The sequence below is a fragment of the Bombina bombina genome, chromosome 2 (assembly GCF_027579735.1).
Source record: "Bombina bombina isolate aBomBom1 chromosome 2, aBomBom1.pri, whole genome shotgun sequence".
NCBI classification, from domain to species: domain Eukaryota; kingdom Metazoa; phylum Chordata; class Amphibia; order Anura; family Bombinatoridae; genus Bombina; species Bombina bombina.
In genome coordinates this window covers 1,142,251,577-1,142,279,238 of record NC_069500.1, presented here as the reverse complement: position 1 = coordinate 1,142,279,238, position 27,662 = coordinate 1,142,251,577, and the positions used below count along the sequence as shown (strand labels likewise).

At 41.2% G+C, this 27,662-nt stretch overlaps 1 protein-coding gene across 1 annotated transcript in view; it reads left to right on the top strand.

Annotated features, from left to right (window-relative positions):
* Positions 1-27,662, top strand: part of LOC128647449 (probable ATP-dependent RNA helicase DDX60) — a 1,088,706-nt gene that overhangs the window by 740,890 nt on the left and 320,154 nt on the right. The window contains exons 27-28 of the mRNA XM_053700235.1: positions 12,860-13,003; positions 13,100-13,229. Coding sequence (XP_053556210.1) covers positions 12,860-13,003; positions 13,100-13,229 — 274 coding nt within the window. The remainder of the gene's footprint in view (positions 1-12,859; positions 13,004-13,099; positions 13,230-27,662) is intronic.

Below are 27,662 nucleotides of genomic sequence, written 5' to 3'. Positions count from 1 at the left end.
TAAAACGTTTGCTGGCATGTTTAATCGTTTTTATATGTGTGTCTGGTGATAAAAATTATTGGGGCCTAATTTTTTCCACATGGCTGGCTTTATTTTGGCCTAGTAACAGTTTCCTGAGGCTTTCCACTGTTGTAGTATGAGTGGGAGGGGCCTATTTTAGCGCTTTTTTGCGCAGTTAAAATTACAGACTGAGACATCCAGTTTTCCTCAGAAGTCCCCTGAATGCTGCAGGACATCTCAAAAGGGCCTAAAGTCATTTATTGGGGAAGGTATGGCCACAGCAGAGCTGTGGCAGTTGATTGTGACTGTTTAAAAACGTCTATGTCGTTTTTTTGATCCGTTTTTTGAACTATGGGGTTAACCATCCATTTGCAAGTGGGTGCAATGCTCTGTTAGTTTATTATACACACTGTAAAAATTTCGTTTGTGTAACTGCCTTTTTTCACTGTTTTTCAAATTCTGACAAAATTTGTTTCTCTTAAAGGCACAGTACCGTTTTTTATATTTGCTTGTTAACTTGATTTAAAGTGTTTTCCAAGCTTGCTAGTCTCATTGCTAGTCTGTACAAACATGTCTGATATAGAGGAAACTCCTTGTTCATTATGTTTAAAAGCCATGGTGGAACCCCCTCTTAGAATGTGTACCAAATGTACTGATTTCACTTTAAGCAATAAAGATCATATTCTGTCTTTAAAAAATTTATCACCAGAGGATTCTGACGAGGGGGAAGTTATGCCGACTAACTCTCCCCACGTGTTAGATCCTTTGACTCCCGCTCAAGGGACTCACGCTCAAATGGCGCCAAGTACATCTAGGGCGCCCATAGCGATTACTTTACAAGACATGGCGGCAGTCATGGATAATACACTGTCAGCGGTATTAGCCAGACTACCTGAATTTAGAGGGAAGCGAGATAGCTCTGGGGTTAGACGAAATACAGAGCATACTGACGCTTTAAGAACCATGTCTGATACTGCCTCACAATATGCAGAAGCTGAGGAAGGAGAGCTTCAGTCTGTGGGCGATATTTCTGACTCAGGAAAGATACCTGATTCTGATATTTCTACATTTAAATTTAAGCTTGAACACCTCCGCGTATTGCTCAGGGAGGTTTTAGCTGCTCTGAATGACTGTGACACAATTGCAGTGCCAGAGAAATTGTGTAGACTGGATAAATACTTTGCAGTGCCGGTGTGTACTGATGTTTTTCCAATACCTAAAAGGTTTACAGAAATTATTACTAAGGAATGGGATAGGCCAGGTGTGCCGTTCTCTCCACCTCCAATTTTTAGAAAAATGTTTCCTATAGACGCCACCACACGGGACTTATGGCAGATAGTCCCTAAGGTGGAGGGAGCAGTTTCTACTCTTGCAAAGCGTACTACTATCCCTGTCGAGGACAGTTGTGCTTTTTCAGATCCAATGGATAAAAAATTACAAGGTTTTATCCTACAGCCTCTTGCATGCATTGCTCCTGTCACTGCTGCTGCGGCGTTCTGGTTTGAGTCTCTGGAAGAGGCTTTACAGGTAGCGACTCCATTGGATGACATACTTGGCAAACAGAGCACTTAAGCTAGCCAATTCTTTTGTTTCTGATGCCATTGTTCATTTGACTAAATTAACGGCTAAGAATTCTGGTTTTGCTATACAGGCGCGTAGGGCGCTGTGGCTTAAATCATGGTCAGCTGACGTGACTGAAAAATCTAAGCTGCTTAACATTCCCTTCAAGGGGAAGACCCTATTTGAGCCTTGTTTGAAGGAGATTATTGCTGATATCACTGGAGGAAAAGGTCATGCCCTTCCTCAGGACAGGTCCAAATCAAGGGTCAAACAGTCTAATTTTCGTACCTTTCGAAACTTCAAGGCAAGTACGGCATCAACTTCCTCTAATGCAAAACAAGAGGGAACTTCTGCTCAGTCCAAGACGGTCTGGAGGCCAAACCAGACCTGGAACAAAGGTAAGCAGGACAAAAAGCCTGCTGCTGCCTCTAAGACAGCATGAAGGAACTGCCCCCCATCTGGTAACAGATCTAGTAGGGGGCAGACTCTCACTCTTCGCTCAGGCATGGGCAAGAGATGTTCAGGATCCCTGGGCGTTGGAAATTATATCCCAGGAATATCTTCTGGACTTCAAAGCTTCCCCCCCAAAAGGGAGATTTCACCTTTCACAATTATCTGCAAACCAGATAAAGAGAGAGGCATTCTTACACTGTGTACAAGACCTCCTAGTTATGGGAGTGATCCATCCAGTTCCAAAGGAGGAACAGGGACAGGGTTTTTACTCAAATCTGTTTTTGGTTCCCCAAAAAAGAGGGAACCTTCAGACCAATTTTGGATCTAAAGATCTTAAACAAATTCCTCAGAGTTCCATCATTCAAGATGGAAACTATTCGTACCATCCTACCTATGATCCAGGAGGGTCAATATATGACTACAGTGGATCTAAAGGATGATTATCTTCACATTCCGATACACAAAGATCATCATCGGTTTCTCAGGTTTGCCTTTCTGGACAGGCATTACCAGTTCGTAGCTTTTCCTTTTGGATTAGCTACAGCCCCAAGAATCTTCACGAAGGTTCTAGGGTCGCTTCTGGCGGTCCTAAGGCCGCGGGGTATATCAGTGGCCCCTTATTTAGACGACATCCTGATACAGGCGTCAAAATTCCAAATGTCTCATACGGACATAGTACTGGCATTTCTGAGGTCGCATGGGTGGAAAGTGAACGAGGAAAAGAGTTCTCTATCCCCACTCACGAGAGTTTCCTTCCAAGGGACTCTGATAGATTCTATAGAAATGAAAATTTACCTGACGGAGTCCAGGTTATCAAAGCTTCTAAATTCCTGCGGTGTTCTTCATTCCATTCCGCGCCCTTCGGTGGCTCAGTGCATGGAAGTAATCGGCTTAATGGTAGCGGCAATGGACATAGTGCCGTTTGCACGCTTACATCTCAGAACGCTGCAACTATGCATGCTCAGTCAGTGGAACGGGGATTACACAGATTTGTCCCCTCAACTAAATCTGGATCAAGAGACCAGGGATTCTCTTCTCTGGTGGCTATCTCGGGTCCATCTGTCCAAAGGTATGACCTTTCGCAGGCCAGATTGGACAATTGTAACAACAGATGCCAGCCTTCTAGGTTGGGGTGCAGTCTGGAACTCCCTGAAGGCTCAGGGATCGTGGACTCAGGAGGAGACACTTCTTCCAATAAATATTCTGGAACTGAGAGCGATATTCAATGCTCTTCAGGCTTGGCCTCAGTTAGCAACTCTGAGGTACATCAGATTTCAGTCGGACAACATTACGACTGTGGCTTACATCAATCATCAAGGGGGAACAAGAAGTTCCTTAGCGATGTTAGAAGTCTCAAGGATAATTCATTGGGCAGAGATTCACTCTTGCCACCTATCAGCTATCCATATCCCAGGTGTAGAGAACTGGGAGGCGGATTTTCTAAGTCGACAGAGTTTTCATCCGGGGGAGTGGGAACTCCATCCGGAGGTGTTTGCACAATTGATTCATCGTTGGGGCAAACCAGAACTGGATCTCATGGCGTCTCGACAGAATACCAAGCTTCCTTGTTACGGATCCAGGTCCAGGGATCCCAAGGTGACGCTGATAGATGCTCTAGCAACGCCCTGGTCCTTCAACCTGGCTTATGTGTTTCCACCTTTTCCTCTGCTCCCTCGACTGATTGCCAAGATCAAGCAGGAGAGAGCATTGGTGATTTTAATAGCGCCTGCGTGGCCACGCAGGACTTGGTATGCAGATCTGGTGGACATGTCATCCTTTCCACCATGGACTCTGCCTCTGAGACAGGACCTTCTTCTTCAGGGTCCTTTCCACCATCCAAATCTAATTTCTCTGAGACTGACTGCATGGAGATTGAACGCTTGATTTTATCAATCATTTATCAGTCATTGATACCTTAATACAGGCACGAAAGCCTGTCACCAGGAAAATTTATCATAAGATATGGCGTAAATATCTTTATTGGTGTGAATCCAAGGGTTACTCATGGAGTAAAGTCAGGATTCCCAGGATATTATCCTTTCTCCAAGAAGGTTTGGAAAAAGGATTGTCAGCTAGTTCCTTAATGGGACAGATTTCTGCCCTGTCTATTCTTTTGCACTAGCGTCTGTCAGATGTTCCAGACGTTCAGGCTTTTTGTCAGGCTTTAGTTAGAATCAAGCCTGTGTTTCAACCGGTTGCTCCGCCATGGAGCTTAAACTTGGTTCTTAAGGTTCTTCAAGGAGTTCCTTTTGAACCTCTTCATTCCATAGATATCAAACTTTTATCTTGGAAGGTTCTTTTTTTTGGTAGCTATTTCCTCGGCTCGTAGAGTCCCCGAGTTATCTGCCTTACAATGTGATTCTCCTTATCTGATTTTTTATTCGGATAAGGTAGTCCTGCGTACCAAACCTGGGTTTTTACCTAAGGTGGTATCTAACAAGAATATCAATCAAGAGATTGTTGTTCCATCCTTGTGTCCTAATCCTTCTTCAAAGAAGGAACGTCTATTACACAATCTGGACGTGGTTCGTGCTTTGAAGTTTTACTCACAAGCTACTAAAGATTTTCGGCAAACATCTGCTTTGTTTGTTGTCTACTCTGGACAGAGGAGAGGACAAAAGGCTTTGGCAACCTCTCTTTCTTTTTGGCTAAGAAGTATAATCCGCTTAGCCTATGAGACTGCTGGACAGCAGCCTCCTGAAAGGATTACAGCTCATTCTACTAGAGCTGTGGCTTCCACTTGGGCCTTTAAAAATGAGGCTTCTGTTGAACAGATATGCAAGGCGGCGACTTGGTCTTCGCTTCATACTTTTTCAAAATTCTACAAATTTGATACTTTTGCTTCTTCGGAGGCTATTTTTGGGAGAGAGGTTTTACAGGCAGTGGTACCTTCCATTTAAGTACCTGCCTTGTCCCTCCCTTCATCCGTGTACTTTAGCTTTGGTATTGGTATCCCACAAGTAATGGATGATCCGTGGACTGGATACACCTTACAAGAGAAAACACAATTTATGCTTGCCTGATAAATTTATTTCTCTTGTGGTGTATCCAGTCCACGGCCCACCCTGTCATTTTAAGGCAGGTAATTTTTTTCATTTAAACTACAGTCACCACTGCACCCTATGGTTTCTCCTTTCTCTGCGTGTTTTCGGTCGAATGACTGGATATGGCAGTTAGGGGAGGAGCTATATAACAGCTCTGCTGTGGGTGTCCTCTTGCAACTTCCTGTTGGGAATGAGAATATCCCACAAGTAATGGATGATCCGTGGACTGGATACACCACAAGAGAAATAAATTTATCAGGTAAGCATAAATTGTGTTTTTCCCATTTGAAATTACCAGTACTAAGGAGTACAGCATCTTTCCTGTTTTTTATTTTAACATATTAAAGCTGCAATTTTGTATGCACTGGTACATTATTAGCAGGTTTAGCAGGTATGATGTGATGGTAAAAAAAAAAGCACTTTCTTACCTGACGATATCAGTAGCAAAACTGACTCACATGGGAAATTGTGTGCTCCATCCACTTCCTCCCTCCTCATTCATAATCCCAAGCTCCGAATTACACTGTGCTCAGCACAGTATTACACAGCATTACTGCATCTTAACACACCTTCACAGTGATGGCTCCTGCATATGAGCTTCCTGCTCACCATCCAAACCAATCAACTATTGCAAAATGTTGAAAAATTACCCTTCTTCGGCAGACTACAATGCCCATAAGGCCACAGGGTGCACCAGAAGTTCGGCTGTACTGTGCAAGTACAATTTTCCTGATAAGCACCCGATTATAGGCCACACCCTGCATATAGGCTGGACTGCACATTTAAGTGCAGCCTATATGCGGAACAATACAGTATATATAAATATATATATATATATATATATATATATATATACACACACACACTACATTGCCCTGGGCACATCTGGCTAAAATTTACTGGGCCTTGATTTAATTTGGGTTAAGAATCACTCTATTTAATAGAGTGGTTCTCAACCCAAATGAAATCAAGGCCCAGTAAACTTTAGAGTCTAGTATATTACACCTTTAACGACTTGAACATTAAACCACAGAATCCCTCCACTGCTTTAACCCCTATGCACATCTCCCTTAACCCAAACCCCAACAGATTTAGGCTATCTTTCCTCTGCAATTTTACCCTCCACAATTACCCATTATCCAAAGAAACCCGATGGGATCATCTATGGGACTCTCAATCAATGTATACCCAAGTGACCTTCTATGGGATTGTACACCTAAAAGACACCCTATGCCCTCATATTCTGACTCCTACACAAAAGACCCATTGGGACCACTACCAAAAAGATTCCTTCATTTATCATTATTCTAGATAGTTTTATATGTGCAACCTTATGATAACAGTGATAACATCATGCAGACAGATCATTTCTCCTGTTAAGTGTAGTCAGTCCACGGGTCATCCATTACTTATGGAATATTTCTCTTCCTAACAGGAAACTGCAAGAGAATTACCCAGCAGAGCTTGCTATATAGCTCCTCCCCTCACCTGTCATACTCAGTCATTCTCTTGCAGCCTAACTAGATAGGAAGCTGTGAGAGATCTGTGGTGTTTTTTTAACTTAGTTTATTTCTACAATCAAAAGTTTGTTATTTTTAAATGGCACCGGAGTGTGCTGTTTATTCTCAGGCAGCTTTAGAAGAAGAATCTGCCTGGGTTTTTTTCTATGGTCTTAGCAGACGTAACTAAGACCCACTGGCTGTTCTCATCTGAGGAAAAGTGAGGTAACTTCAGAGAAGGGGAATAGCATGCAGGGTCCCCCTGCAACAAATAGGTATGTGCAGTAAATTATTTTCTGAGGAATGGAATTGACTGAGAAAATACTGCTGATGCCATTGTAAAGTAAGTTCAGCCTTAAATGCAGCGATAGCGACTGGTATCAGGCTGATGTGTGTGTGTGTGTGCACTGAATGTATTTTCTAAGGAATGGAATTGACTCTGAAAATACTGTAAATACTGAAATAATGTATGAGCCTTAACTGCAGTAAAAGCGAATGGTAGCAGGCTTATTAATAATAATACATAACTTTCAAATGTATGTTTAAAACGTTTACTGGCATGTTAATCGTTTTTTGTGAGGTACTTGGTGATAAAACTTATTGGGGCTTGATTTTTACCACATGGCCATTTTTGTTTTCTGCATAGAAACAGTTTCTGAGCTTCCCCACTGTTGTAATATGAGTGGGAGGGGCCTATTTTAGCACTTTTTTTCCACAGTAAAAATTCAGTCACAATCTGTCTACTTCATCCTCCATGATCCAGATCGTCTCTAGAGAGTTCAGGGGTCTTCAAAATCCATTTTGAGGGAGGTAATCAGTCACAGTAGTCCTGTGACAGTGTATTTGACTGTGAGAAAAACGTTAATTATATAATTGTTATCCGTTTTTGGGTACTAAGGGGTTAATCATCCATTTGCTGGTGGGTGCAATCCTTTGCTAACTTAATACATTTACTGTGAAAATTTGGTTGCTATAACTATTTTTGTTCATTGTTATTTCAACTGTGTCAGTTTTTCTGTGCTTCTTAAAGGCACAGTAACGTTTTTTATATTGCTTGTAAATTAATTTTGAAAAGTATTTCCAAGTTTGCTAGTCTCATTGCTAGTTTGTTTAAACATGTCTGACTTAGATGAATCTCTTTGTTCACTATGTTTAAAGGCCAATGTGGAGCCCAATAGAAATTTGTGTACCAATTGCATTGATGCTACTTTGAATAAAAATCAATCTTTACATGTAAAGAAATTATCACCAGACGACGAGGGGGAAGTTATGCCGACTAACTCTCCTCACGTGTCAGTACCTGCGCCTCCCGCTCAGGAGGTGCGTGATTTTGTGGCGCCAAGTACATCAGGGAGGCCCTTACAAATCACTTTGCAAGACATGGCTACTGTTATGACAGAAGTATTATCTAAGTTGCCAGATTTAAGAGGTAAGCGCGATAGCTCTGGGTTAAGGATAGAGCGCGCGGATGAGATGAGAGCCATGTCAGATACTGCGTCACAGTTTGCAGAACGTGAGGACGGAGAGCTTCATTCTGTGGGTGACGGATCTGATCCAGGGAGACTGGATTCAGAGATTTCCAATTTTAAATTTAAGCTAGAGAACCTCCGCACATTGCTAGGGGAGGTATTAGCGGCTCTGAATGATTGTAACACGGTTGCAATTCCAGAGAAATTATGTAGGTTGGATAAATACTATGCGGTACCGGTGTATACTGACGTATTTCCTATACCAAAAAGGCTTACAGAGATTATTAGCAAGGAGTGGGATAGACCTGGTGTGCCTTTTACCCCTCCTCCCATATTTAGGAAAATGTTTCCTATTGACGCCACCACACGAGACTTATGGCAGACGGTCCCTAAGGTGGAGGGAGCAGTTTCTACTTTAGCTAAGCGTACCACTATCCCGGTGGAGGATAGTTGTGCCTTTTCAGATCCAATGGATAAAAAATTAGAAGGTTACCTTAAGAAAATGTTTGTTCAACAAGATTTTATTTTACAGCCCCTTGCATGCATTGCGCCTGTCACTGCTGCGGCAGCATTCTGGTTTGAGTCTCTGGAAGAGGCCATTCGCTCAGCTCCATTGGATGAAATAATGAACAAGCTTAAAACACTTAAGCTAGCTAACGCATTTGTTTCTGATGCCGTTGTGCATTTAACCAAACTTACGGCTAAGAACTCCGGATTCGCCATCCAAGCGCGCAGAGCGCTATGGCTTAAATCCTGGTCAGCTGACGTGACTTCTAAATCTAAATTGCTTAATATTCCTTTCAAAGGGCAGACCTTATTCGGGCCCGGCTTGAAAGAAATTATTGCTGACATTACGGGAGGTAAGGGCCATGCTCTACCTCAGGACAGGGCCAAATCAAAGGCCAAACAGTCTAATTTTCGTGCCTTTCGTAACTTCAAGGCAGGAGCAGCATCAACTTCCTCCGCTCCAAAACAGGAAGGAGCTGTTGCTCGTTACAGGCAGGGCTGGAAAGTTAACCAGTCCTGGAACAGGGGCAAGCAGGCCAAGAAACCTGCTGCTGCCCCCAAGACAGCATGAAGAGAGGGCCCCCTATCCGGAAACGGATCTAGTGGGGGGCAGACTTTCTCTCTTCGCCCAGGCTTGGGCAAGAGATGTCCAGGATCCCTGGGCATTGGAGATCATATCCCAGGGATATCTCCTGGACTTCAAGACTTCTCCTCCACGGGGGAGATTTCATCTTTCAAGGTTATCAGCAAACCAAACAAAGAAAGAGGCGTTTCTACGCTGTGTACAAGACCTCTTACTAATGGGGGTAGTCCACCCAGTTCCGCGGACGGAACACGGGCAGGGATTCTATTCAAATCTATTTGTGGTTCCCAAAAAAGAGGGAACCTTCAGACCAATCTTGAACTTAAAAATCCTAAACAAATTTCTAAGAGTTCCATCATTCAAAATGGAGACTATTCGAACCATCCTTCCCATGATCCAAGAGGGTCAGTACATGACCACGGTGGACTTAAAGGATGCCTACCTTCACATACCGATTCACAAGGACCATTACCGGTATTTGAGATTTGCCTTCCTAGACAGGCATTACCAGTTTGTAGCTCTTCCCTTCGGATTAGCTACGGCTCCAAGAATCTTTACAAAAATTCTAGGATCACTTCTGGCGGTACTAAGACCGCGAGGCATAGCGGTGACTCCGTACCTAGACAACATTCTGATACAAGCGTCAAGTTTTCAAACTGCCAAGTCTCATACAGAGATAGTTCTGGCATTTCTGAGGTCGCATGGGTGGAAGGTGAACGTGGAAAAGAGTTCTCTATTACCACTTACAAGAGTTCCCTTTCTAGGGACTCTTATAGATTCTGTAGAGATGAAAATTTACCTGACAGAGGCCAGGTTATTAAAACTTCTAAATGCTTGCCGTGTCCTTCACTCCATTCCACACCCGTCAGTAGCTCCGTGCATGGAAGTAATCGGCTTAATGGTAGCAGCAATGGACATAGTACCATTTGCGCGCCTGCATCTCAGACCGCTGCAATTGTGCATGCTAAGTCAGTGGAACGGGGATTACTCAGATTTGTCCCCCCTACTAAATCTGGATCAAGAGACCAGAGATTCTCTTCTATGGTGGCTCTCTCGGCCACATCTGTCCAAGGGGATGACCTTTCGCAGGCCAGATTGGACGATTGTAACAACAGACGCCAGCCTTCTAGGCTGGGGAGCAGTCTGGAATTCCCTGAAAGCTCAGGGATTATGGACTCAGGAGGAGAAACTCCTCCCAATAAATATTCTGGAGTTAAGAGCAATATTCAATGCTCTCCTAGCTTGGCCTCAGTTAGCAACTCTGAGGTTCATCAGATTTCAGCCGGACAACATCACGACTGTGGCTTATATCAACCATCAAGGGGGAACCAGAAGTTCCCTAGCGATGTTGGAAGTCTCGAAGATAATTCGCTGGGCAGAGTCTCACTCTTGCCACCTGTCAGCGATCTACATCCCAGGCGTGGAGAACTGGGAGGCGGATTTTCTAAGTCGCCAGACTTTTCATCCGGGAGAGTGGGAACTTCATCCGGAGGTCTTTGCTCAACTGGTTCGTCGTTGGGGCAAACCAGATCTGGATCTCATGGCGTCTCGTCAGAACGCCAAGCTTCCTTGTTACGGATCCAGGTCCAGGGACCCGGGAGCGGTGCTGATAGATGCTCTGACAGCCCCTTGGGTCTTCAACATGGCTTATGTGTTTCCACCATTCCCAATGCTTCCTCGTTTGATTGCCAAGATCAAACAGGAGAGAGCTTCGGTGATTCTGATAGCGCCTGCGTGGCCACGCAGGACCTGGTATGCAGCCCTAGTGGACATGTCGTCCTGTCCACCGTGGTCTCTGCCTCTGAGACAGGACCTTCTAATTCAGGGTCCTTTCAAACATCCAAATCTAATTTCTCTGAGGCTGACTGCATGGAGATTGAACGCTTGATTCTATCAAAGCGTGGGTTCTCGGAGTCGGTTATTTATACCTTAATACAGGCTAGGAAGCCTGTTACCAGAAAAATTTACCATAAAATATGGCGTAAATTTTACATTGGTGCGAATCCAAGAGTTACTCATGGAGTAAGGTTAGGATTCCTAGGATATTGTCCTTTCTACAAGAGGGTTTAGAAAAGGGCTTATCTACTAGTTCGTTAAAGGGACAGATTTCTGCTCTGTCTATTCTTCTACACAAACGTCTGACTGAAGTTCCAGACGTTCAGGCTTTCTGTCAGGCTTTAACTAGGATTAAGCCTGTGTTTAAGTCTGTTGCTCCGCCGTGGAGCTTAAACTTAGTTCTTAATGTTCTTCAAGGCGTTCCATTTGAACCCCTTCATTCCATTGATATCAAGTTGTTATCTTGGAAAGTTCTGTTTTTGATGGCTATTTCCTCGGCTCGGAGAGTCTCTGAGTTATCTGCCTTACATTGTGATTCTCCTTATCTGATTTTCCATTCAGACAAGGTAGTTCTGCGTACTAAACCTGGGTTCTTACCTAAGGTAGTTACTAACAAGAATATCAATCAAGAGATTGTTGTTCCATCTCTGTGTCCTAACCCTTCTTCAAAGAAGGAACGACTTTTGCATAATCTGGACGTAGTCCGTGCCCTGAAATTCTATTTGCAGGCAACTAAGGATTTTTGTCAAACTTCTTCCCTGTTTGTCGTTTACTCTGGACAGAGGAGAGGTCAAAAGGCTTCGGCTACCTCTCTCTCTTTTTGGCTTCGTAGCATAATACGATTAGCCTATGAGACTGCTGGACAGCAGCCTCCTGAAAGGATTACAGCTCATTCTACTAGAGCTGTGGCTTCCCCCTGGGCCTTTAAAAATGAGGCCTCTGTTGAACAGATTTGCAAGGCTGCGACTTGGTCTTCGCTTCACACTTTTTCAAAATTTTACAAATTTGACACTTTTGCTTCCTCGGAGGCTGTGTTTGGGAGAAAGGTACTTCAGGCAGTGGTTCCTTCTGTTTAATGTTCCTGCCTTGTCCCTCCCTTCATCCGTGTACTTTAGCTTTGGTATTGGTATTCCATAAGTAATGGATGACCCGTGGACTGACTACACTTAACAGGAGAAAACATAATTTATGCTTACCTGATAAATTCCTTTCTCCTGTAGTGTAGTCAGTCCACGGCCCGCCCTGTTTTTACGGCAGGTCTAAATTTTAATTAAACTCCAGTCACCACTGTACCCTATGGTTCCTCCTTTCTCGTATGCTTGGTCGAATGACTGAGTATGACAGGTGAGGGGAGGAGCTATATAGCAAGCTCTGCTGGGTAATTCTCTTGCAGTTTCCTGTTAGGAAGAGAAATATTCCATAAGTAATGGATGACCCGTGGACTGACTACACTACAGGAGAAAGGAATTTATCAGGTAAGCATAAATTATGTTTTTTGATTGTATGGAAATCACATGACTAATAAGTGGACATTGCATACAAAGAGAGATGCGCTCTACCAGGAATAAACAGCTCAGTAGCTTGTTCTATGGCGAGTTACCACCTAGGAGCAGCCTCTTTTAGCCCACTCGTGCTTTTCACAGAGGAAAACTTTACTGAAGTATATCAGTCGTCTATACTTCAGGAAAGTTTTCCTCTGTGAAAGCACAACTGGGCTAAAAGAGGCTGCTCCTAGGTGGTAACTCGCCATAGAACAAGCTACTGAGCTTTTGTTCGTTCCTTGTAGAACGCTTCTCTCTTTGTATGCAATTATAAGTAGACATTATCACACATTAATATTCTGAGCCACAGAATACATTCATATATTAAAGAAATGAACAAACACTGTATCTTTAAATATTTTTACAGACTGAAAGTAGACACCATGGCAGAGAAAAGAGAAGATGTTTGTAATGAGCAAACAAGCAAATTAAGTGCAAGTTCAGAAAAAAAGGTAAAAGAGTTGAAGAAGCAGATGTCCAAACAGACACAACCTGAAATAAAGAAAACTCAGTAAGTGTTATACTTAAATGTAAATAATATTGTACTTAATATTTATATTGACAATGATACAGGCATGTTGTAATAATCTTTGTGACTCTTTAAAAGATCTTTAAATCCATCTGAAGACCTACTGGTTAGTGAAGCTAGTCATGAAGAAATTATACAAAAGCTTGAAAAGATGACTGAAATTCCTCCAGATTGTACATATGCTAATAATACAGCGGTAGACAAAGAGGTGAGTATAAACTTTGTATTACATTTAATACATTCAAAAGCATTCATAAAGCCATTGTTTTTAGTGCTACAGGCAGTCCCCGGGTTACAGACATCCGACTTAAGTACAACTCGTACTTACAAACAGAGAAAATAGAGCTTTATCGACCATCCTTCTTTCCAGGATAATCCAAAATACTGAAAATCCAATTGTCACAAGGACAGAAAGTGATGTGAAATTTTCTGAACAGGGGCACAGATAGCAAAACAAACTTTATCCTATGCTATCCAAAACTAAAAAAAAAATGTTTGGATAGAGTTTCACCTAAAAAAAGTGCCTGTTCCAACTTACATACAAATTCAACTTAAGAACAAACCTACAGAACCTATCTTGTTCGTAACCTGGGGACTGCCTGTACTTGTATATCCAAGCTGGAATTTGCTAAACTGATTAAAAAAAATACTAAACAGAAAAAAATAAGATTTTTTAACAAACAATTATACTTCTAGGCTACTCCTATTAACTGACTTGGGACATGATCGCCAACATGCAATGAAATCATGCAGAATCTTTGGGGGCTTTTTTAACCAAACCCTACATATCTATATTTACAGTTCTCAAGCTAAAATGTGCATATCTAAGATTCTTGTGGGGCTCTGGTGAGACTTCTTAGATAATCTCATCAGAGAAGAGAACTTTAGATCATTGGGCCCTTGAAGAAATGAAATGGCCCAAAGTATCAGACTATTTTAGATTGAAGTATTTTTTGTCCCTACTACCTCAAGGATGGACAAATGTTTAAAACTGTTACAGTCCTAAAGGTTGTGAAGCCTGGGGTGGCAGCAAACCTGTAAAGCTGAAACAATCATCTGTTTCAGTATTTACAGAAGCACTCTCCTTAGTTTATGGTATATTTCTAGAAACATCCACAGTATTTCCCTAGGCCTAAAACCATAATACATGTGATAACATGGTGATTATTATTATTTGTAATAAGTTGGCTTTTTTTTAACTGCAGAAAGTTAATTGGGTTTCCAAGAGTAAAATTCCATTTGAATTACACTTCCCTCAAGTAGCGATAATGGGCATCCTCACAATTTGAAGGTATAAGCTCAAATTTTCATTCTTTGGGTCTCACAAGTAGTAACTCTGAACAAAGTCAATCATCTTTAAATTCTTAAATGCAATAAACCACCCAAATTTCAATGTATAGAAAGAGACATTGGGGTCCATTTATTAAATTCCGGTTTGACAAGATTTGCTCCTGGTTACCTGTCCGCCCAACATCACGGCAAGCATGGAGCATCTGCTGCCCACATTTACTTAAGCAATTGCTTGTGCAGCCGCACCTGATCAGATCAGGATGATTTAACTCCACCACACTTGAGGTGGTGAGGAGGCTAAGTATCACTTAACTAGCATTTTGTCAGGGTTTTACCATTCTGTACCTTTAACTACTAATTATCATACTGCTATTTAAGGCTCCACCTACTGTTGAACGTTGCTTGGTAATTTGTTCAGTCACTCACTGTTCCTGAACGCTTCGCACCCAGCTATTCCCTCCTGTCTAAGTTGGGATTCCCTGCTACTGATACTAATTCCTGTTACTCAAGTCTTGTGGTATTGCAGCTCCACAACTCTGTTCCTGTCTCTCTCGCTGCTGCTTGCTTCCTGCTCACTCGCATGCTGGTCCGTTGGCGTGTGACGTCACTAGGTGAAACCGCAGCCGCCACACACTCTCACTGAATCTCTGCACACGCTGTGTGCATTACTTCTCCGGTAACTCCGCTTCTGCTCCACTCTGGGGATACTATTTGGGAAGTCGGTTTGTATATACTATCATCAATTTACAAATTTACCAATTTACAAATAAGGATATCTTGCCTCTCATGTCATTTGCTGCTGCTTGCCTCAAATAATCAAGTAATCAAGTTTACCTGCCATACTAAGCTATTAACCAGTTTATTTCATGCACTAACTGTTACATGAACTATTCTGCTTGTGATTCATTATATTGACTTGCACAGTGACTTTTGCCATATCTATCATTTGCCTAAATAGCACTGCTCCATTTGCATTAACCTCTGATGAACTTTATGTGCTTAAACTAACTTTAACCCAGCAACTACTCTCAACTGCAAATCTTGTATCTGGTTGTAATTAACCAATGAAGCTACCCTGCACAACTCTATTTAAAGTGTGTGTGTGTCTGTGCAAGTTATGTAAATATTTTATATGTGTGTGATGCGAGTCTGCAACTATTTTGGAAGTGAATAAGCTTCTCCCTAAACTCTGGAATTCGAGTTATCCTACATTACCATATTATATTATTGTTTAGCTCATTCCAACTCCTTTTGGTATACCATCTTAACTCTGTATCCTACAGTAGTGACCCTCAGATCTATGAGCATAACAGGGTTCACACAAGTTAGATCTTAGTGAACCCGAGGTAAGGTGTGAGACTGAGTGGTCCTGCATGAACAAGGGTACTAGTTCATACTTAATCATTACATATTACCAAGCCTATAAAAATAACTAGTACCTTGTTTAATGGATATAACAGAGCTTTACAATAGGGTTGGCTCCCTAGCTCAAAGTATGGATCACATGATACAGGGACTAAGGGAGATACAATTGGAGAACCAAAACATCAGAAAATTCATAAATGAGCAGCTTGCCAGTAAACCTCCTGTAGCTGAAAATTCAGCTGAACCTTTAATTAGCCCTCCTGAAAAATTCTCTGGGGAGAGAGCTTTTTTTAGGGATTTTAAGAACTCTTGTACACTGATGTTTACTCTGAAACCTAAATCATATCCAACAGATAGGGTCAGGGTATTAACTGTTATCTCATTCTTACGTGGTGAGGCCAGGTCTTGGGCTAATGCCTATTATGAAAAGGATGATCCCATCTTAAATTCTCTCGATGCATTCTTTTCTGCCATGTATCTGCTTTATGAGGATCACAATAAACAGAACACAGCAGAAACAGCTAGTAGGTCCTTACGTCAAGGGAAGAGAGTCGTGGAAGAATATATCACAGATTTCAAACGTTGGGCACCGGATACTCAGTGGAACACTCCAGCCTTAAGGAATCAATACCGATTAGGTCTCAGTGAAGCAATAAAAGATGAGCTTGCACGTGGTATCATTCCTGATGATTTAGAAGCCCTCATGACACTTAGCATTGGTATGGACCGAAGATTAAGGGAAAGAAAATCTGAAAGATCCTTCAGTGATGCAAGTTACAGAAAAATATCCACTTATCATGCTACGCCTTCAACCTTACCAGCAAGGTCCCTTGATGAACCTATGGATGTAGCAGTGATTCGTGGTCCTCTGAAACCAGAAGAAAAAGCTAGGTGCAAATTATTGAACCTTTGTTTATATTGTGCTGATAAAGATCACACTGTTAAGGATTGTCCAATACTTCTTCGCCAAAAGAAGGGTAAGACACCTCCTAGTTATCATATAATCAATATGGTACATGATTTCAATTCTCATTTGTCCCTTCCTCTCTCCCTACAGTGGCATCACCGGAAGATAGACGTACAGGCCGTAGTTGACTCTGGCGCATCTGGGAATTTTGTAGATATTTCCTTTGTTGTTAAAAATAAGATCCCACTAATAAAAAAGAGTGTTTCACTTGCTATACGTTTGGTTGATGGCTCACTATTCAGTTCAGGTCCAATAACACATCACACCATTCCTATTACTGTAATAACTAAGTCTGGTCATATTGAGCAGTTGTCTTTCGATGTACTTCCCACTTCAGTATTTCCTATGATACTTGGTTTGAACTGGTTAATAAGACACAACCCCACTATTTCATGGTGTGAGGGGTCTGTGATCTTTGATTCAGCATTTTGTAAACATTCATGTTTTACCAAACACTCTTTATACCATTTATCTGTCAATGGCCTACCTGAATGTTACAAAGAATTTAGTGACGTTTTTGATAAGGTTGAGGCAGACACACTACCACCACACAGGACGTATGATTGTCCTATTGATCTCATACCAAACAGTACCATACCTATAGGACATATATATCCTCTTTCAGAACCAGAATTAGCTCATTTAAAAAATTATTTGGATGATAACTTAAAAAAAGGCTTCATTAGACCCTCCACATCCTCAGTTGGAGCTTCTATGTTTTTTGTTAAGAATAAGGATGGTAGTCTTCGTCCAATCATTGACTATCGGCAACTTAACAAATGTACAAAGAAAAACAGATACCCCCTGCCTCTCATTCCTGAACTAATTGAACGGTTACGTGGGGCTGTAATTTATACAAAATTGGATCTTAGAGGTACCTACAATTTGATTAGGATGAGAGCAGGGGATGAGTGGTTAACAGCCTTCCGTACACGTTACGGCCTTTATGAATACACTGTAATGCCGTTTGGTTTATGCAACGCACCGGCGACATTTCAGTGTTTCATAAATGATGTGTTTCATGATCTCTTAGATGTATGTATTGTCATCTATCTGGACGACATTCTTATATTCTCGGAATCATACGAAAAACATGTGTCACATGTAAAGCAGGTTTTACTACGATTAAGAGCTCATCGTCTTTTTGCTAAGCTGGAAAAGTGTATATTCAATGCAGATACAATTTCCTTTTTAGGATACAACATATCACCTTTAGGTATCTCCATGGAATCTAACAAGGTGGATGCTATAACCAATTGGCCTGCTCCCCGTAATAAGAAAGAAATCCAGAGATTTTTAGGGTTCGCGAACTTTTATCGCAAATTCATTAAAGGGTTTTCACATATTGTTCAACCCTTGACTTACTTAACACGTAAACATATAAAATTTGTTTGGAATCAGTCAGCAGAAGATTCTTTCATTAGTCTGAAACAGAAATTTATTACAGCTCCGATTCTACAATTCCCAGATCCCAGTTGTCAATACACCCTGGAGGTTGATGCTTCCGAGTATGCTCTTGGGGCAATCCTTTCTCAAAGAAAGTCTCCAACAGAACCTCTTCACCCAATATCTTACTACTCCAGAGTAATGACCTCTGCAGAAATGAATTATGGTATTGGTGATAAGGAGCTTCTTGCTATTAAATCCACCCTAGAGTTCTGGAGACATCTTCTGGAAGGAACACAACACCCTATTCTGATATATACTGACCATCGGAATCTTGAATTTCTGAGATCTAACAAAACCCTGACTTCACGTCAAGTCAGGTGGAGTCTTTTCTTTTCACGATTTGATTATATCATAACATATAGGCCCGGCTCCAAAAATCTCAAGGCAGACTCTCTTTCTCGGAAGGATCCGAAACCTTCACATATAGAAACACCTGAATCTATCATACCTCCAGACAGAATAATCTGTTTAACTACCAGCTTTAAAACCACCCTAAAACAGCATCTGTCTCAGGACTCATCTTTGCAGCAACTTGGATTAAGCAAACATCAGGACGGTTTGTACTACCATGACAATTTACTTTATATACCTGAAGTTCTTAGGGAAGAGATTGTTGGTTATGCTCATGACTCACTATTAGCAGGTCATCCTGGAGTTCATAAAACATTGCATTTATTAAAGAGAGATTATTGGTGGCCCAAAATGATTGACACAGTCACTCGATATGTACAAAGTTGTCCTACATGTACCACTAAGAAACACCCACATAATCGCCCTTATGGTTACCTTCTTTCGCTTCCAATCCCAGACAGACCTTGGACAGACATCGCCATGGATTACATAGTGGATTTACCATCTTCATCAAATTTCAACACCATATTAGTGGTGGTTGATTTGTTTTCTAAAATGGCTCATTTCATCCCCCACAGGGGTCTTCCTACAGCTTCAGAAACTGCCTCTCTATTCTTAAACAACATAGTGAAACTTCATGGATTGCCCAAATCTGTCACTACGGATAGGGGGTCACAATTCACATTTAGGTTTTGGACCCAGCTATGTCGTACCCTCAACATCTGTAGAAGACTTAGCTCAGCCTATCATCCCCAGACAAATGGGCAAACGGAGAGACACTTGAGCAATATCTCCGCTGCTATTGTACTTTAGAACAAGATAATTGGCATTCACTGTTGGCCACTGCCGAATTTGCTCATAACAACTCACTACACTCCTCAATGAGAACCACACCATTTTTTATCAACTATGGGTTTCATCCATCGTATCATCCTACCTGTACATCTGATTCTACACTTCCAATGGTAAACGATACAGTCAATTCCATTGCTAATGGTTTTGCTTCTTTAAAAACAGTACTAGAAGAGGCACAAACCACCCAGAAGCATCATTATGACTTACGCAGATCTAAACCTCCGAATTATGCTGTTGGCGACAAGGTCTGGCTTAGTACAAAAAACCTACGTTTAAAGATTCCTAGTAAAAAATTAGGTGCTTTGTATTTGGGTCCGTATGAGATTATTAAAGTAATCAATCCTAATGCTATGACTCTACAATTACCATCTACTCTGAAGATACATCCAACGTTCCATGTGTCCTTGTTAAAACCCTACTCCTTGGTCAGGGGTAACTTACAGAGTTCTTCTGTTGTTCCTCAAGTGAGTGATGATGTTGAATATGAAATTGATTCTATCTTGGACTCCAGATACCTTCATGATCAACTACAGTATTTGGTAAGATGGAAGGGTTATGCTCCTGAGGAGGATTCGTGGGAGCCATCCTCAAACTTCTCTGCCCCCCAACTCCTCTCTTTGTACCACCGGAGAAATCCTGAACGTCCTGGTCCTTGATCCGCGGAGCGGCTCCTTGAGGGGGGAGTTCTGTCAGGGTTTTACCATTCTGTACCTTTAACTACTAATTATCATACTGCTATTTAAGGCTCCACCTACTGTTGAACGTTGCTTGGTAATTTGTTCAGTCACTCACTGTTCCTGAACGCTTCGCACCCAGCTATTCCCTCCTGTCTAAGTTGGGATTCCCTGCTACTGATACTAATTCCTGTTACTCAAGTCTTGTGGTATTGCAGCTCCACAACTCTGTTCCTGTCTCTCTCGCTGCTGCTTGCTTCCTGCTCACTCGCATGCTGGTCCGTTGGCGTGTGACGTCACTAGGTGAAACCGCAGCCGCCACACACTCTCACTGAATCTCTGCACACGCTGTGTGCATTACTTCTCCGGTAACTCCGCTTCTGCTCCACTCTGAGGATACTATTTGGGAAGACAGTTTGTATATACTATCATCAGGATTACCGGTCTGTATTACCAATTTACAAATAAGGATATCTTGCCTCTCATGTCATTTGCTGCTGCTTGCCTCAAATAATCAAGTAATCAAGTTTACCTGCCATACTAAGCTATTAACCAGTTTATTTCATGCACTAACTGTTACATGAACTATTCCGCTTGTGATTCATTATATTGACTTGCACAGTGACTTTTGCCATATCTATCATTTGCCTAAATAGCACTGCTCCATTTGCATTAACCTCTGATGAACTTTATGTGCTTAAACTAACTTTAACCCAGCAACTACTCTCAACTGCAAATCTTGTATCTGGTTGTAATTAACCAATGAAGCTACCCTGCACAACTCTATTTAAAGTGTGTGTGTGTCTGTGCAAGTTATGTAAATATTTTATATGTGTGTGATGCAAGTCTGCAACTATTTTGGAAGTGAATAAGCTTCTCCCTAAACTCTGGAATTCGAGTTATCCTACATTACCATATTATATTATTGTTTAGCTCATTCCAACTCCTTTTGGTATACCATCTTCACTCTGTATCCTACAGTAGTGACCCTCAGATCTATGAGCAAAACAGGGTTCACACAAGTTAGATCTTAGTGAACCCGAGGTAAGGTGTGAGACTGAGTGGTCCTGCATGAACAAGGGTACTAGTTCATACTTAATCATTACACATTTCAGGCCTGCTCCGGCTTAATAAATGGGGCCCATTGTCTCAAATTCTAAGACCACAATTTGCTGTGTTCCCAAGATTTCTCTGTTACCATAGCACGTGGCTAAACAGAACGCTTCAAGTCCACAGATACACATATTAAAAAGACAAAGAAGCTAAAATTAATATAATAAAATTCAGAAGGAGTGTGCAATTTTAAACATTACATTGTACTTTTGCCTTCACATTTGCTTTGTCTTGGTAGTTTGTTGAAATATAGCTTCTTTCCATGACAGCATACTAAAGGTAGGTTCAGGTGTGTCATGTGTTGAAAAGTCTTTGAAAAATCTATCTAACCAAAAGCCATACTTTGGTAGGGTTATATGTTAAGTCTATGTGGCCGATTTATCAAAGGCCGAATGGCCCCTGTTTCCGTTCGAGCCTTCGGAAAAAGCTGTTATGAAGCAGCTGTCTTAAGACCGCTGCTCTTTAACTGGTCCACTTGCTCTGAGGCTGCGGACATCAATCCACCCGATCCTATACGATCAGGCTGATTGACACCCCTGCTAGCGGCTGCAAATCTACAGGGGGCGGCATTGCACAAGAAGTTCACGGCATTGCACAAGCAGTTTACTGTCGGCATTCAGCTATGTCTGGGGGACATGATATGCTACAGTGTATCATGTCTGCCAGACAATGATAATTCGGCCCCTATGAATCATCTGAAATGTTCCCTAACCTAGATGGTGGGATTATGGATGACGTCTGTGTCCTCAAATGTTTTTGCACGGAACCTTTTGTATAATTTTCTTATTTTTGTTTTGTTCTTTGATTGTTACTATGCTTAGTTTGTTGGCACCTTGATGCCCTAGTGGTGGAACTTTCACATGATCTAGGCATGTAAAGATGGCTAGCTACCTTTAACTAACCTGTGTTTATTCTCTATACCCACATTATTACTTCTTCTGTGTAGTGATGTCGCGAACGTAAAAATTTCGGTTCGCGAACAGCGGACTCGAACTTCCGCTATTGTTCGCGAATCGGCGAACCGCGCGAACCGCCATTGACTTCAATAGGCAGGCGAACTTTAAAACCCACAAGGACTCTTTCTGGCCACAATATTGATGGAAAAGTTGTTTCAAGGGTACTAACACCTGGACTGTGGCATGCTGGAGGGGGATCCATGGCAAAACTCCCATGGAAAATTACATAGTTGATGCAGAGTCTGCTTTTAACCCATAAAGGGCCTACATCACCTAACATTAATAAATTGTTTGCAATAACGTGCTTTAAAACATCAGTTATGATGTTGTATCGATCAGGTAGTGTAAGGGTTACGCCCGCTTCACAGTGACAGTGAGTGGTTGCACAGAACAATTAAACAGTATATGCTTGCGGTGGGCCTGGCACACAGGCCTGATGGAAAATGAAATTAGATTAAACTTGCAATTAGCAAACTAATGTAAAAGTTTTTTTTATTTTTTATTAAATAATGTTAAACCAACAGGTATGAGTGGTTGCACAGAGCAATTAATCACAGTATACGCTTGCTGTTGGCCTGGCACACAGGCCTGATGGTAAATGAAATTAGATTAAACTTGCAATTAGCAAACTAATGTAAAAGTTTTTTTTATTTTAATTTAAAATAATGTTAAAACAACAAGTATTAGTGGTTGCACAGAGCAATTAATAACAGTATATGCTTGCTGTAGGCCTGGTACACAGGCCTGATGGAAAATAAAATTAGATTAAACTTGCAATTAGCAAACTAATGTAAAACTTTTTTTTACTTTTTTTTAAATAATGTTAAAACAACGGGTATGAGTGGTTGCACAGAGCAATTAATCACAGTATATGCTTGCGGTGGGCCTGGCACACAGGCCTGATGGAAAATTAAATTAGATTTAACTTGCAATTAGCAAACTAATGTAAAAGTTTTTTTTTTTTTTTTTTTTAAATAATGATAAACCAACAGGTATGAGTGGTTGCACAGAGCAATTAATCACAGTATATGCTTGCTGTTGGCCTGGCACACAGGCCTGATGGTAAATGAAATTAGATTAAACTTGCAATTAGCAAACTAATGTAAAAGTTTTTTTTTTTAAATTTAAAATAATGTTAAAACAACAAGTATTAGTGGTTGCACAGAGCAATTAATAACAGTATATGCTTGTTGTAGGCCTGGCACACAGGCCTGATGGAAAATAAAATTAGATTAAACTTGCAATTAGCAAACTAATGTATTTTTTTTAAATTTAAAATAATGTTAAACCACCAGATATGAGTGGTGGCAGTGAGCAAGTTGGCACAATATATGCTTTGAGGCTCACACACAGGCTGGTGGCAGGCAGGCAAATGCAAAAAAAAAAAAAACGACTGGAGTTCTAACCCTATGCAAAAAAAAAAAAAAATTAGCCCTGAAAAGGGCTTTTTGGGGTGCTGTTCTTACAGCAGAGATCAGATGAGTCCTTCAGGACTTTAGTGGAGACTGAATAGACTAGCCTAGCTATCAATTTCCCAATAAAATCAGGAGCTGCAACAGTAAACCTCCTCTCTCTTCAAAAGCTGCATCACAATGATTCTAAAATGGCTGCTGCCCGGGACCTGGGAGGGTCTGGAAGGGAGTGTCTGCTGCTGATTGGCTGTAATGTGTCTGCAGACTGTGAGATACAGGGTCAAAGTTTACTCAATGATGACGAATAGGGGGCGGATCGAACATCGCATATGTTCGCCCGTGGCGGCGAACGCGAACAAGCTATGTTCGCAGGGAACCGTTTGCTGGCGAACAGTTCGGGACATCACTACTTCTGTGGTCTCCTTTTCGTAAGTTAGAAATAGCAAAGAGTACCAAAGCGCCAAACCTGACGGAGGCTGGGTCTGTGTAACTTTAGCGTCAAAAATTGAAGTATCAATAAAGTTATATCAATAGTACAAATTTATTATACAGAACAAACAATATAAAAATATAAAAACATGGATCCATGTGTGAATTAAACAACAGAGGAATACAAATAATACAACTGGATAATAATACAATTAAAATATGGTAAATTGTGGTACAATACAGCGGTTCAATGATTAGATACTTCACGGGTGGCTCAAGTTCAAAGTGCAACGCTGAATATAATAAGCTGTGCAGGAAGCTGTTACAACTCCAGACAGTATAGTTTGATACAAAAACAAGGAAGATGCTTCCTAGAGGCATAATTAAGCAGACTAAAGGAATCCTTTAACTATGTGTTTAACATAGAAAGAACGATGATGATAGAAAAATACTCAAAGTGGTAACATAATTGTCAAAGTGATAACGCAAATACTGTGACAGTATGAAAAACTACTGATAATATTCTTAGTGAAGAATGTGTAGTGTTCACATAAAAAAATCCAAAAATCCGTGGGGCGGAGCTTGGCCGCACAGGATAATGGCCGCAGCTTAGAGAAGCTCTTAGGCCTTAAACCTCCAGAAAGGCACTCAAAATGTGTTTAGCAGGGTTACTAAGGAAAATCAGCAGATAGCAAGGTGTCCTGATAACAAGGGAACAAGCTGAGGCCAAAGACACTCACCTCCGTAAAACCGGAGGGCTAAAGAGGCGCAGAGAGACGCGCGTGATACAGAGATCAGCCGTGACCGCGTGGGGACCTCTCTGAAGCAGAAACAGCACGGCGCCTCTACCAGGCGGAAGAACGGTTAGCAACAAATACCGCGTGAGTGACGGGGTCAGTTACCGCACGGAGAACAAGACACAGAGGACCAAGTAAATTACCTCCCACGCAGCAAGTAAACAACTAAGTGGGGAACACAACACGCAGCAGGCCATACCGCCATACCCCACGCTACTAGAGACTGCTGGGAGAGTGCTGCAAATAACGGAACAATCCCTGATAGCCCAGGTAATAATAACTCTCCTACTCAATAACATTAAACTCTGGGCACATGAACAGCAATAAAGCTGTACTAACCACCATTCACTTATCGCAGATATAAAGACATCCCTGCCTGAGATATAAAGTGGATGTTTAAGTGTGAGAAGGGGAAATAACCTACAGGAAAAAAAGAGGCATAAGGGAACATAGATCTCTCATATCACAACAATCTATTGCTGCCGGTGCACTAAGAGACATTAAACCATTCCATTAGTAAGAGACTAGCACAGCTCAATCACCTGGCAGGTATATATCCTCTATAACACATGCAGCAATAATAGAAGACAAAGCCTGCAAGATAAAAGTCAAACATATATACTTCAACATCCATAACAGCAAGTCCCAAATTTAGGAACAAAAAAAAAAAAAAAAAAAAGAAAAAGAACAAAAAATAAATAAAAGGAAAAATATAAATAAATAAATACAAAGAAGGGAAAAAAAAAAAAAAAGCATTGGGTATGCCAGCAAAAAAAACAAAGACAGAGAGCACACCCAAGGCAAAGAAAATAAACCAATATCTAAAGCCAATAGACAAAATTCTACCGAATGAGAAATACCCAGAAGACATGGCACAAATAAAAGACCAAACACCAACATCTCATCAGGAGAATTCAACAGGGAAGATAACTAAAGCAGATTTAATGCTTCTAGCCACAAAAGATGATATTAAAACAGCAATGACAGACATGCGGGATATGTTCAACGAAATTAAAAAAGATATTAAGAAGGTGGAGCGCAAGGTTTCTACACTAGAAGAAAGTCATAATATTGCAACGCAGGATATACAACATCTCTCCCAATTATCATATAACCAAGATGAGACCATTCACAATCTTATGGAAAAAGTAGAAGATCTGGACAACAGGGGGCGCCGAAACAACTTAAGGATCAGAGGGGTGCCAGAAAGCATACAGCCGCCGGCAATACCCGTCTATCTACAAGATCTTTTCAGAACCGTGAAAGGCAACAACACATCGCCTGATATAGTGCTGGAAAGGGCCCACAGAGCGTTGAGGCCCAAGCCTCCTGCAAAGGCACCACCCAGAGACATAATAGTGAAATTTCTCAACTTTTTGGATAAAGAAGAAGTATTGAAGCATGCCCCCCAGAAAAACCGCATCACGCACGCAGGTATAGCAATACAAATATTTACAGATTTGAGCCCCACCACATTACAAAAACGCAGAGAGCTACAATTTGTAACATCAGTGCTGAGATCTCAGAATATAACATATCGCTGGGGATTCCCAGTGAGCCTTTTTGCCACAAGAGGGGACAAAACAGCAACACTCCGCCATGTAGAAGATCTTCCATCATTCTGTGAAATACTGCAGATACAAATCCCAATACCTACAGACCGTATACCAACGAGAACGCAAAGACCAGCAAGCCAACACGAAGGAGACACCAGCAGGGATATCCCACCACAACAAATCACCCCGTCAACGAGAGATGCCTCACCATAGACAAATTAAATATACAAAACTGAACTAGTCTGCAATAGACAGATAAGTATTGCAAAGAATCTTACTGTCTTATAGATGTTAATTGCTGTTAATATACAATACACAAGTTGAAAATGTTGTTCTATTTCCCTTTGTATATATAATTGCATAGAAACCTGCAGCTAAAGACAACAACACATGAATATTTAATTATGAGGTGTGTATATGGGGGGGGAAAAAAAAAAAAAGAAAAGTATATATAGATTATATATGTTATATTGTATTCACCTTGGTTAACTTATTGCAACACCCTGCTAATGAAAATAATATTGTTTGTTTATATGAGTGTCACTGGAGGTGACGGCCACAGCCTCCAAATACCACAGTAGAATTGTGACAACTGTAAACTGCTTCACTATTTGGTTTTGTGTGAATAGTGCACGACATAGATCACCTTTAAAGGTCTGGACTCTCTTATTTCTAAAGTGCACTGTTTATTAACTAACTCTTGCAACTGTACACGTTGTTTGCACTGTAACCCTCCCCCCCACTTCCCCTACCCCTGTTTACCCAGTGCGCTTAACCACACAGACAACAAAATCCTCCAAAAATAGGAAACAGCTACTTCACTTTAAGACTCATACAAATTAGCTAGTCGCCTCAATACAATAACTCAGAGATATATAGCTCACAACTCGACAAAGAAAAATGTGCAAGCAAACATCAACATACCCTATAAATCTGGTTACAGTGAATGTAAAAGGGTTTAACATACCTCACAAGAGATCACTAATATTGACTGACCTCCACAAAAAGAAAAGCGACATAATCCTCTTACAGGAAACACATTATAAAAAAGGAACAGAACCAAAATGGCACCACCACGCATACACCACTGCATTTTTCTCATCAGGCCCGACTAAAAAAAATGGTGTGGGGATATTAATTAGACATAACATTCCACTGGTAGTCAATCAAGTAGAAAAAGACACAGAAGGGAGAACACTCATTCTAATAGGCCTATTACACGGACAGCCTATAACTATCGTCAATGCTTACTTTCCAAACAAACAACAATCTGCATTTATGCGCAGTCTTTCAGGGAAAATACTGGACACTGCAAAAGGCATAGTATTTGTGGGAGGAGACTTTAATACTCCTCTCAACCCAGAGTTAGACACATCTGAAGGCCTTACGAACATACCAGAAAGGGATATCAAACACATCAACAACCA